General features: G+C 56.1%; 2 protein-coding genes across 2 annotated transcripts; both read right to left on the bottom strand.

Annotated features, from left to right (window-relative positions):
• Nucleotides 1–2,286: 2,286 nt before the first annotated feature.
• On the bottom strand, nt 2,287–5,472 carry JDV02_010169 (uncharacterized protein). Its single transcript, XM_047991893.1, has 4 exons — nt 5,205–5,472; nt 3,854–5,123; nt 3,532–3,798; nt 2,287–3,470 (listed from the first exon to the last, which is right to left on the bottom strand). The coding sequence occupies exons 2-4, from the start codon at nt 4,111–4,113 to the stop codon at nt 2,636–2,638; spliced, it is 1,362 nt and encodes a 453-aa protein (XP_047847906.1). The 5' UTR covers nt 4,114–5,123; nt 5,205–5,472; the 3' UTR covers nt 2,287–2,635.
• A 3,884-nt stretch (nt 5,473–9,356) lies between these two features.
• JDV02_010168 (uncharacterized protein) lies at nt 9,357–9,683 on the bottom strand (the record flags this gene model as incomplete). Its single annotated transcript, XM_047991892.1, has 1 exon — nt 9,357–9,683. One exon carries the CDS (start codon nt 9,681–9,683, stop codon nt 9,357–9,359), a length of 327 nt encoding a protein of 108 aa, XP_047847905.1.
• Nucleotides 9,684–12,329: the final 2,646 nt, after the last annotated feature.

The following is a 12,329-nucleotide window of genomic DNA, read 5'->3' as shown; positions in this document are numbered from 1 at the left end:
AGTCGGTCGATGGACTAAGAAGTGCACACACACACACACATCCAGCGACCATGGAGGTTGCTGCGCGCGCGGACAAGGGGACAGACATGCCGGCAGGCAGGCCATGCATGCATGCCGTCTTCAAGACTTGGGAAGCCCAGGCCAGCAGGGGAACCCCTGACCTACCCCCCTTTCCTCTCAAGGGGTTACGTAGTGCCGCCGTGGAGACCAACGGAAGGGCCGTCCCGGGAGAGAGGCGGATGTGACGGTGGCAGTGCAGTGCAGTGCAGTGCAGTGTAGCCCTGCGTTTACGGCATGGGCCGCTCGTTGGCCGGGTGTGTGAAGGGAACGTATCTATGCCCATCATTGAGGGAGCGACGATGCGCACGCGCGCAGATCGCTTACACGTTGGTTTTGCCAAGGAGCTCCAATTTATTGGCCATCTAATAAGTTACTATTTCGTATGTGTTGTGTGTGTGTGCCTAGTATCTCGTATGGCTTGCTCTTTGGGACACACACACACACACAACAAAAACAAGTGGACGCATGCTGACATCAGGCGCCCTCGTCGTCCTCGTAGGGCTGGCTCTATGCGATGATGCGTCAACTACCGTTCGTGCTTTCTTTCGTACGCACCCTCGCGCCCCGATGTTCACGTCATGCTTTTGGCTAGTAGATCGAAACCAAGAAAGAAAAGAAAAGAAAAGAATGAGAATGAGATATCACCAAAAAAAAAAACCCCTTGCCGGTCGACGTGGACGTGTCAAAAGACCAGCAGCCGATGTTGGGTCGCACAGGGTGAGGGGAGGGGAAGGGTCAAATGGTGGTGGACATCTCTGAACCGCCGTTGCACAAGGTCGACCGACGACGACCCCAGTGACATGCTGCTGCTGCTGCTGCTGCCAGTGGTGACACCACGGAGCCCTAGTCCATGTTCTACAAGTGAGGTGGGTTCGATGATGAAGAAAGTAGGTACGGATAACGATCCCAAATGCTACTACTACGGGGTAAATGAGCTCAAGTGGTTTCCAAGGCTTGCTCGCGCCCCCCTACCTACTGCGACTATCATCATCATCATCAATCACCATCATCAACAACCCAGCCTTGTCAACGCTGCCCTGCCGCTTTGTCCCTGCAGCCGCGGGGGACGCGGTCTAGATAGATCATTTAAAAAAGGCAACATCTCCATTGGTCAAAAGGCACATGCGTGCTTCCGCCACCACAGGCGCGCGACTGTGTGTATGTACGAAGTATATGCGCGTGCCATCGGCTTCAAGCCCGGCCCCGGTCTAGTGGCACTCACTGATCGTTGAGACATGCTCCCAAAAAGGGACGTGACGGCTCGGCCGGTCGGCCGGCCGTCCTCTCTTCCCCATGCCCTCGGACCCCAACCGGCGACAAGGGGATGGCAGGCAGGCTGGCAGGATGGCAGGCAGGCAGTGACGCGGGAGCCGAATGTACTTTCCGGAGAGCTGGAACCGTCACTACGTATCACCATCATCACCATCATCACCATCCCCCGCCGCTGCTGCTGTTGCCTCTTGACGCCGCTCACCGGGCTCTGTCCTCTCTCTCTCTCTCCCTCCCTCCCTGGTCCCCCTTGTCCGTCCCCCCTTGCGAGCACATGCATGAAATAAAACAACTTATGAAATGCAATGTACCAACTACGGACTCCTACTCAAATTGTTGAAAGAAGCACCTGCATCTCCTTGTTTCCCTACAACATGCCCGCGGCGAGAGCTTCCTTCGTGTTTTCCTTTGCGAGATCCTTTCTTACCGCGGGATATACATACATACATACCTATCTACCACCCGTCCATCCTCAAGGGAATCGCAAGACTGCTTTCCGTAGATCGCACAGCCCGCCCATCCGGCGATTCACAATGTCAACTTCAACGCAGCCAAAGGGGGGGGGTTGGTTTCGCCAACCAATGACCGAACAACCGGAACCGTTTGTCGAGTTCGAAACAACCCCCCTTAACCCCCCGGGGCCAAGCCGTCTCCATCATTGGCTATTAGCCACGGCAGTGAACGGGCACATACATACACATCCCCCATCCCGGTCAGACACCACCGGTCACTCTCCACTCGGAACTTTGTCCCGTCTAAGGGTATGCCGGGGTTCCTGCAGCGACCATGAATAGGTGAAGATCATCATCGTCTTCGCATGAGCCCTCTGCTTCCATGCTCAGACGGCCGAGACCGGCGTGCCGCAATGGTGTCCCTTCGCAGAAGGGAATCAGATCGGTGAGGCTGGGCAGGTCACGACTGTGCGAGAGAGGCCTGATGCGTACTGCATTTGAGCATCGCAGGAAATCAGTCAGTCAGCTTAGCTACGAAGTCTCTGTCAGGGAGCCAGCCGGTAGCTGCACAGGCCTGGTGTTATGTATAGAATTTTCATGGTCAGATACATCAGGGGAGGAGGAATCATCCAAAAAGGCCGTAGAATGGTATAAGAAAACATCAGCAAAGCAGCGTGGTATCGCCCCAAATACAACCGCACCCCAGTGTCCAATCCCCAAAGACGTTAGTCCAAAATCATATACCGCTGGTGATGTTGCTGGCATCAATATAAAGCAAGGAAAACACTTGGTGCTCCCGAGTGAAAAAGCCAATCGCTTGTACGAAGAAGGATTACCACCAACGAGCCCCCGAATCAACAGGCATGCCTCCCATCCGCCGAGTTCGTCCTTGTTTTTGCGAGTTCTGTCATGCTTTCCGACTCAAACGTGCCAGAATTCCTTCTCGCGGGCGTCTTGAACTGGCTCCTGCGACGCGGGCCCCCACTGCTCGTCCCATCCCCGCTGGTGCCCCCTCCGACGAGCTCTGAAACAGCCGGCCTCCGGCCCTGCTTCATGTCGTGAAACAGGTTCTTGCAGGCGCTCCATGACGTGACGGCGTATATGACCGCGTTCCAAAAGCCCTGAAGCGGAAGGACGAACGCGCTCATGAACTCGAGCGGTACGAATGTCTCTTTCTGGTGGATGACTGAGTAGACTCGGTTGGCGCTTGAGGGGATCCACGTGATCAGGATTGCGGTGAAGAACAGGATGGCGCATTTGGTGTAAGACCATGCTGCGTTGTTCAGTTCGTGGTTGCGCCGTCGCATAGTGTTAGGGGCTCGTCGTCGTGCGATCTGGACGCTGCTCGTCTGTTGCTGAAACGTCTGGCCCTGGATGGGCAGCGATATGTCCTCAGCCGCGGCCGACTGGTTATCGGCAGAAATGTGGACAGAGTATGCGCCGTTGGCATTTCGACTGCCCTCGCCACCCGCCGTGTCACCCCTGCCGACTGAGCCCAGCTGAATCCCAGCTTCGCTTGCGGCTTCGGTCGTGACCGTAACCTCGGTTCGCTTCATGGTAGTGATGGCCTCTCCGTTCACGGACAGGGGATCGGGGTCCGAAGACTGGAAGTCGTGGAGCTGCTTGCGCTTTTCGTAGATGGTGCGCCCGGCGCGACTGTAGATGAAGAACGTGACGAGGATCACGCACCTGCCAAAGTGCCATCAGCATCGTGCAAGCATGCATGGGGACTTGGTCTGCCACAACATACCATACTGGCCCGTAAAAGACGGCGATTCGGAGGATATCGAACTCGGGGCTTACCCAGCACCAGAGGTTCGCGTTGCCGTATACACGTTGACCGCGACTGTTTCTGATGAATATGAATGTGAATGCTGGAATGAAGGGAATGCCGTAGCACCCTAAAAGATACCACAGCTCCATCTTCCGCAGGCGACGCGCATCGAACTTATAGTAGAATGTCAGGTAGACGTTGATAGCCATGGCTAATGTCCAAAAGGCATCGGCGGGCATGAAGCTAGTAGTAATGTCAGCCCTGCCTGTGCCCGAAATCGATATGTTGCTGTACGTACAGCTGGATCAAGAACCCTTGGAGCTGGCATCCGAAGGAATCGATCTCGGTCAAATACGCGCGAGACATGAGTGTCCCAACGTTTGTCAACATGTTTCCGAATGATGCGTAAAAGACAAGCCGATTGATTGGTTTATGGAATGAACTGGACATGCAGAACGTGGCAATGGTGAAAATGCATCCCAGTAGCGATAGAACCGAGCATGACCGCTCGATGATGCTAATTGCATTGAGTTGATCGTCTGTCAACGTGTCTAGCATGGTGACAGAGTTGCCGGCAGAGGCCAGTAACGTGATGATGCTCGATGGTTTGCGGGTAGAGTTGCGCTGCGGGGACGGCTGAATTCGCGCTCTTGCCGGGAAAGGAAGACCATGAAGAGATGCCCGGAAGGACTTCAACAAGCCAAGCAGACTCAGGAGACGTCGTGATGCGTCACAGCGAGAGATGCAGAGTCGTCTTATATGACGCTGATTGCAGCGCCGGTGTTGTCCTTGCAACGATGAAGAAGAGACCTGGCTACTCGGCCAGGGAGAAAGGCCTTGTCGAAATAAGGAGGGGTCCGTGAGAAACGGGCTTGTTGATCAATGCCTACGCATCGAGGCTTTGAACCAGTACGAGTTGACCTAGGGCAAGATGGTAGAAACAAGACTGGACCGGAAGGGAAGGTGTGTAATAAAAGGAGCCCTCCAGCTCGAGATTGGAAAAGAGTCAACGTCGACAAGAACCATCCAGGATGCCGTGATTAGAGATTGGAGTCTCTGATCGAGTGGCGTAACAGTCTCGTGCGACCGTGGGCTGCAAGACAGGAGGGAACAGGAGCAGGGGGGGGCCAAGAACAGGCATGGCTTGGGAAGCTAGATACGGACTACGTGCTGGGACAAGGACCAGGAGAGTGTGCCGCAGTCGGTCGTGGCAAAGCACCGATGCAGTCTGCCGGACAGATGCTCGAACCTCGCATCGTCCGCGCAGGTTGGGGAGGGGCGGGCACTGGCCCGCTGATCCTTGAAGTTTGCTCAACATCGACATGGCCGATGACCGCTGTCAGCGATGGCAGACTGAAGCGGGCAGCAGGGGTAGTAGCCACGCATCCACGGCATGATGACCAACATTGGTCGACGGAGAGAAACAACGGGACCCGGAAGCCGACGAGAGGGGCCAGGAGATGAGTTACACATGACGGGGCCCGACGGGGCGGGTGTCAGAGCAGAGGCGATGCCTGTCTGGAGCTCAGGTCAAGTCGGCTTACTGAGGACGTCGGCATGTAGTAGTACTGTATGTATGTGCGTAGTTAGTACTACTAGCTGGTACTGGATGGAGGAGGGGGGCGGAGGAGGAGGAGGGGTGGACTGACGAGTTGTGGAGGCGAACGGGGCCGCCTCGTCCAGGGTTCTGAATCAGATGTCTTCCTGGCCGAGCTTTTCCTTGGGGCAACGAATGACACTGGCCGCCTTGAGCTGGAGCGCTTGCTGTGTGGGTTGTTGTAATTGCACTTCGTTCCATGCGCTCGAGGTGCTGTCGCCTCATGTTGGTCGGCCGCTCTCGCGCGCCAAAAGGACCGCGACAATCGACACAACAAGATCCGATTGAGGTCAAATCACGAGCGGCTCGCTCGCCAAGAGTGAATCGGTGCCGCTACCAACCAGGCGGGCGGGCGGGCGGGCGGGCGCAGCTCACCAACTCTTTTCTGCACCGATGTTCATCGCGACAACGTGGCCACCAACGCAGACACACGTCCGCGTCCCGGGAGCAGGGTGTGGAAATCGGGGGCTTGGGCGTGGCGCGGCCGCTAAACTGGCTCGGAGACAAGGGTGTCAGCCCAGCCCAGCCTGAGGAGCGGGAAACCTGGGGAACGGCTCCCAGTTGGAGGCCGCGCCAGGGGCCCATCCGTCCATCCCGCCTCGGCACAGGCGAACGGGGTCGAGGACAAGCACCTTGGCCAAGGCCCGAGGCGGGGTGGACAATGGCGCGTGTTGGACGCGGCGACGGCGGGAGACATCGACGGGCCATGATGCACTGACTGGGTCGGCTTGTGGGCTCGCCTGTTGGGTGAAGCGACAGCGGCAACCTGGTGCTTTGGGAAAAAAGGGCCGTTGTCGTTTTCATCGGTCGTCTTCGTCGTTATCGTCGTCATCGTCGTGCAGCAGGGACAACCGTGGGGCGGACCAAGGCTGGGGGAGAGCTCAGAAGGACAGAGCAGAGGTTCCAGTCATTGCGTAGTTTCGAAAGTTTTCCGATGGTTCGTTGGGCAGTCAGTCGCCAATGAAGCGCCAGACGTTTGACGTCCAATTTGTCGCAGGCCTTTCTTTTTGTGCTCCTTGGCACCATTCACGCCGGACAGTGGCCGCTCGCTTCCCTGGGTTGAGTGTCAATAGGTCCCTTTGGTGGAAGATGTCACCCGCCCGGGGCCTCCAACGTCTGTCCGAACCGGCTCGCCCGTTGGTGTGTTGTTGCCTCCCATCGTCTCCAACATGACGCACGAGTTGGAAAATTCTGTCTGCTGGCTCGCAGCGGCTCGCCCTGGCCGTCGATGTGACACTGTACCGCGCTGTACGAAGGACATTCTGCAGTGTATCCCGGCTCCACGCAAGGTAGTGAGGTACGGGCCCGGCAGGATCAGCATCCTGCACGTGCTTGCCGCTGACGCTGCCGCCGGGGTCCTCGTCGTCTGGGACTGCATGCCGCTCACTCCAAGGACTACAAAGTACAGTATACAAGGTATCCAAGGTATCCAAGGTACCTGACCTACCTGTACAGTGCACGAACTTGTATGGAAGGCACGAATCATGGAGCAGGCAGGCAATTGCCTTGGATACGGACCGCGCGGGTACAGGCTACGGCACTGCATCGGCCGAACATCACGCGAAAGGGAGCAAACATGGGGGAGACAGATTGGCCCCAACCTAACATGTAACGTACAACAACCCAGCAGGTCCCGGGCTCCGGATGCCGAATCTTTAGTACCTTAGGTACAGTCGGGTACTGTACGGAGTACGTACTTACATACTTACCTGTAGGCGGTCATTGCTCCGGCCGCTTCTGCCACCCACCGGGCAACCGAGCCATTCCATAACAGAGGAATCGTCAATGCCCGCTTGCTTGCCCACCGCCCAAGTCACGTCACGGCCATCGCCCTCCAAAGTCGCCGCGTTTGTGGATTGGATGCGCCGTGCCCGCTTCCGACTGCGGTGCAACCAGGTGTGCGCGCGACGCCGTTCCGCTACAGGCGTGTGTGTCGTCGACGACTCGGCCTCGAGTCAGTTGCACCCCTGCCTCGCGCGGCTCATGTCAGGGGCAGCCCTGTCCTGTCCCTGAACGCCCCGCCGCCAAGTGCAAGCACGCACGACAGCGCACAAAGAAGACAGACATTCTCTCTAAACGCCGTCCGTGCCGCTCAGCCCACTTGGAACCCACTCACATACTGTAGGTATTTGTACGCAGAAAAGCTGCTGCGTCGTGATGATTCTCACCATCCACGCACACTCACCGTCTGCGACTAGGCCGGCGCGCCCCAAACACAAACACCCAAGAGGACGCAGAGCTGCTGCTTGTTACTGTACCCGCGGTTCATATTCCTCTTTGTAGGCCAGCATGGCGGTCACAGCGCAGCTCCCCACAGTCATGGAGCGAGCGAGCCGTGCCGAAAACTAGATCCTGTTGGCCAGAGTCTGCCATGGTCTGTGCAACAGCCTTGACCAGCCTTGGTTTCGACAATGGTGGCCACCTCACGCCCTGCCCGTGGGGGGGCGACGCGGCGGCCCCTGACCAACCGACTCGTCAAAACAACTGGAGAGCCCACGGATCAGAAACAAACCCTTCGTTCCGGTGCCGTGGTGCTCAGGGGCCTTCTTCGCCACACTTGAGTGGATGAGCACACATTGACAAGAGGGTCGCGGTCCCGAGCTCCTGGCTTTGTTCACGCTAGAATTGTACCTCGTATCTACTTACAACAGCACGAGATGTGTGAGGAGAACAGGGTACGCCGCTCGTTCCTTTGATCCCTCCTCCGGCCTCCTAGCACCACCTCGTCAAATGCCGTGCCAAGGGCAACAGTGGAGATTTTCACGATCGGGGTCGACGCTGATGGAGCCAGACGGCTTGGACGGCATTACGGCAAGACGGAATGGACAAATCCAATGTCTGTGGGACACCCGCAGATCGCTGTTGAAAGAGGTCGCATCGTGCATGTGTCGCGGCTGTCTTCATCAAATTGCCTACTACTAGTGTCCGACTCGGCCACTAACTTGTCATCGTCGTCGACCTTTGTTGCTAGTCGTGACTGGTCGCCACCAGGTCAATGCGGCCGACACTTACCCCTAGTCCCTTCGTTAGCTACGCCGTGGCTGCTGTGGCTCGTCGTACTACTACTTCTTTCAACGGGAGAACAACCCACACAACCCTGTCTTCGTGAGCATCACAAGAGGAGAGACTAAGTCGCGCCAACGGCCTGACCCTGGGTGGTGGTGATGTGCAAGACGCCAACCAGTTTGGCATGGCATCGCAGACATTGCCCCGACTTGCCACACCTCGTGGACCACCTCTCCCACACTGCTTATTAGCGGTTGACTCCCAAAGTCAGGACCGCGAGGAATCCGCCAGACTGGTCAGGCCTGGCCTGGCAACGATCGCCAAAAGTTGGGCTTCAAGGCAGGAAAGACGGGTGGCCCAGGGCCGTGTCTGCCCAGCGCTAAAAAGGGGCGATCAGCTCTGGAAAGCCATTTTTAATTGTCCCCACGGAGCTTGAATCATTGCACTGTACTCGTTCTCATCTGCTTCAACATTCACACGTGAGTCCGATGAACGGTCGCCGCAGAAAGGCTGCGATCTCGCTGGTTTCGCTCCAAACAACTGGCCCGCGCTAAGTGCGCCCCAGCGGACACGTTTGGGCGGATCGCGTCTCTGCTAATAATGCCGGTGGAATAGCATGTGCCGCTTTGTCAGGGCGGAGGACTTGGAGCAAGGACACGAAGGCGATGTGCCGAGCTTCTCCTGTCTTCGCAGAGCGTGAAGAGAGTGACTTTGAACACAAGCTCTTGCCGCATAGACTGGCCGAAGTAGATGCTTCGCGCCTCAGGATCTCTATGAAGTAGAAACAAGTGTACCTGAGAATGCTTCGTACCTCCACAACATTCATTCATGATGTTTGTCTGCGCTATGCTTCTCGTTCTCTCCGGTTCCGCGGCTTCGCGGGCCGTTTGGGGGAAGGGGTTTGTCCGGCAGATGCACAATCACCTTAGCCTAATTTCCAAGCCTAATTCAACATGAGAGGACTCCCGGTACCAAATCAGATGCTCGACTAACTTAGTATGTAGCACCGGTATTGAGTTTCCATGCCACCTCCAGGGAGTAGACACTACGAAGCAGCTCGACATCGACAAGCTCGGCGGCACAAGCCGGCTTGGCTCACTGCAGACTTCATATGCTATTCCCTTGATACAAATTTGCAGACAGCGCACTAATTCATGAATGAGATGGTGGTTTTAGGCTGTGACCTAGACTGCACACTCTAGTCGATCGACTGACGATCAAGCTCATCGCCACGGCCGGCGTCAAACGGCGTCCGCGATGGGGCATACTTCAAGTTGTACCATACGTACATGACTGCGAGGAAGCCGACCCAGAATGGTTGACACTTGCCGAATTGCCGTTCCATGATGAGGCCCAAACCCGTGGGTTGGAAGTCAGATCTTACCAGGATGAATGTCATAGTGCTCACATTGTCGTTTTCTGCCGGTGCCAGTGAGAGTAATAAAAGGGTGGTAATAACGCCCTTCTTGCCGAGCCCGATTATCCGGTGCGGTTGGTTGCTGGCCGTTGTGCGTTGATCTCTCATCAGAGGCGGCGGAGGTATTTCTTGGGTCGTTCAACGTACTTGAGCGTTGAGGCCAAGGCCGTGTAGATTGAAGAGTCTCTTGCGGCAGCACAGCGAGCTCGGCGAAAAGTGCTGACGCAAGCGCAAATTCAACCGGCATGTTCCTCATTGGCTTCAAAGCCAGAGAAGGCGGTGTTTTCGTAGTAATACGATGCGCCAGCGGGTTGCAAGCAACGCTCAGTCCGTCACTGCAGAAGACGTGTCGCAACAAACTCCAACGGCTGTCACACAAGGCAACCTCTGATTAGGCCCCAATGTCGAAAGGCTTCGAGTGTGGTTTTGCCGAGAGGACCTCGGGCCCTGACGGCGCTCATCCGTGCCCAGCGCGGTAGTCAAGTGCCCCCCTTCGGTTTGCCATGCCACAGCGTCGATGTAGGCGCGTAGACACCTGTTGACTCTGCCGGCTCTGGGGGCGCCGTCTCGGCGGTCTCGTCGTATTCCGACTGAAGTCTGACTTGTGCGTCTCCTTCTTTGATCTCCCATCTGAGCCCACGGTAGAAAGCGCTGCCGAGCACTCCCACGCCTGCGACCGTGGCAGTCGCCATTCGGTGTCTCGCGAGCATGCCTTTTGATATGATTTCGGTTTTGCAAAGCGATGTTCTGCTTCAGTAATGGGAGATTCAGATATAGCTCTTACGGAGGGGTTTGTAGGGGGAAATGGCATGTGCTATAATGGAGTTTAGACTGAGTTTCTGTAGACTGCCTGGGCGTGGTGGTGATGCCATACTGAGGTCACACCCACAAGCGTACCCCACAACAGCCTCCGACGCAACGACAGGCCTTACCAAGGCTTCATTTTTGGGTCGCCGAATAATACGTGGGACCGTTGACGACTTTTTTCGTATCGATGAAATCGAGGCATTTCTGCCGTTCTGTCGAATCCCGTCACTGAAGTAGATTTCACAAGGATGGATTACGTAGGCGCAGCCCATGAATGACTCTGCCGTACCCCGTGCGTATGCCTGATCAATCGATACTTCAACTGATCTACTGAACGAAGTCCAATCAACCGTAGCATTCGTAGGGCTTGTTTACTTGTGCAATCCATTACCCTTGCCGATGTTGGCCCCTTTGAGGGACAGCTGAGCAATGACGGCAATATGGACAGATGCTGCGTACACGTGCAGCTCTCCATCGCGTAAAACTACAGTGTTTGCAATACTGGCTTCACCCCGCCATATGCAGGAACGGTCTTGAGCAACGGAACCTCATCAAGGGCGACCTTGAGACTGAGTTCAAGCTTCACCACAGCCCCAGGGTAACCATCCCAGGCTCGCTCTGACCGATGTGGCCGGCGCTCATGTCTTACAGACAAGGGATCAACGACATCTCCCGGGCGGTCAGGTGAAAACTGCACTTGTCAATACTTAAGTCTGTCTTTAGGGAAAGGAATTTCAGCACGTAAGCATTGCATAAGGTTTTGGTTCCAAATTGAAGTGACTCAATGCACACCTCAAAGGTAGGAGGACATGCCAAATCTTGCCAGTGTGCCATCGGGGTGCCGGCACAGCATGCCGTGAACTTGTGAAGTGATTTTGAAGGGAGTCTGGACCACGCCTTCAAGAATATAGGAGATAACGAGATCCTTGCCCCACCCACAGTGGCTTCGTCCCTACGCTCTAAGTTGACGACCTCGGGTTGACCCTGGGACTTGCGATTTGTGCCTACCAATGAGTCTGTCGCGCGGTCTTGACCTTTGTTCCGACATGAGGCGCCTATATGCACAACTCCAAGGGCCTGCCCATTCCCAGGTCTGGGCGCGGGCGAGGCCGAACGTCTAAGAACATGAAAACTTAAAGGCAGTTCCTGGCATATCGCTGCCGCAAGTATACATTCACAGCCTCACGAGCTCTTTTATATCCCAAGCACTCGATTCTTCGAATGTTCGCCAAGTTTAAGAAGCGACTGAAACACAGGTTGCAGAACAGACACGCCTTATCAAAGAGGGCCGTGAGGTGGAGGCCAGAATCATGAACCTGAGAACATCGCGGCTTGAGCACTCGCGGGCCTTCCAGCACTACGTAGGGGCAGACTAGAGGAGCATGGCCTCCCATGAGGATGTATCGATCCTACGAGTGAATACCGATCTGCCGCGAATGCGTTCTGACGTGAAACTCTACATTTTTGAGCGACATGACACCAGTGATGGTACTGACGCGCATGACTTACACCGGGCCGACACCCACAGGGGCGTGCATGTGCACAGAGTTGGGGCCGCTACCATACAGCCTTTCGGACGGGATAGAACGGTTGCCAAGGCACTCGCCATGAATTCGTTCACCGGCGCCTAATGCCGAGCGGAAGTATGCATCTGAGTATGTGAACGACTCTAGAGCCATGAGCCTCTTGCGGCGGCGGGGCGAAGATTGGTACTGGTTGCCGAAATCCCTTGCGTCTGTCGACACCGTTCGGCCAGGCGAAGGCCGATTCTCCTGGTGCCACCGTACGAAATACTGAATAGTTGGTGACTCCCATATATCTCGTACTCAGCGACTGGTAGCCGCGACAGCTCGCTGGGAAAAAGTGCGTCGATTCAAAGAGTTCTTTGTCACGTCGTGGCCGTCTGGCAATTTCATAGCGTTCGGATTAGTGAAGGGATACAAGTTG

This window comes from Purpureocillium takamizusanense, chromosome 11 (assembly GCF_022605165.1).
Source record: "Purpureocillium takamizusanense chromosome 11, complete sequence".
In the NCBI taxonomy this organism is placed as follows: Eukaryota; Fungi; Ascomycota; class Sordariomycetes; order Hypocreales; family Ophiocordycipitaceae; genus Purpureocillium; species Purpureocillium takamizusanense.
This window is presented reverse-complemented; position numbering and strand designations above follow the sequence as displayed.

What these genes read in the sequence shown, in the direction of transcription:
- JDV02_010169 (XM_047991893.1), bottom strand. Translation starts at nt 4,113, where the DNA reads ATGCTAGACACGTTGACAGACGATCAACTCAATGCAATTAGCATCATC. An exon ending in CAAGGGTTCTTGATCCAGCT is followed by an intron (nt 3,799 to 3,853) that starts GTACGTACAGCA and finishes CATTACTACTAG; the next exon opens with CTTCATGCCCGCCGATGCCT. An exon ending in GTCTTTTACGGGCCAGTATG is followed by an intron (nt 3,471 to 3,531) that starts GTATGTTGTGGC and finishes GCACTTTGGCAG; the next exon opens with GTGCGTGATCCTCGTCACGT.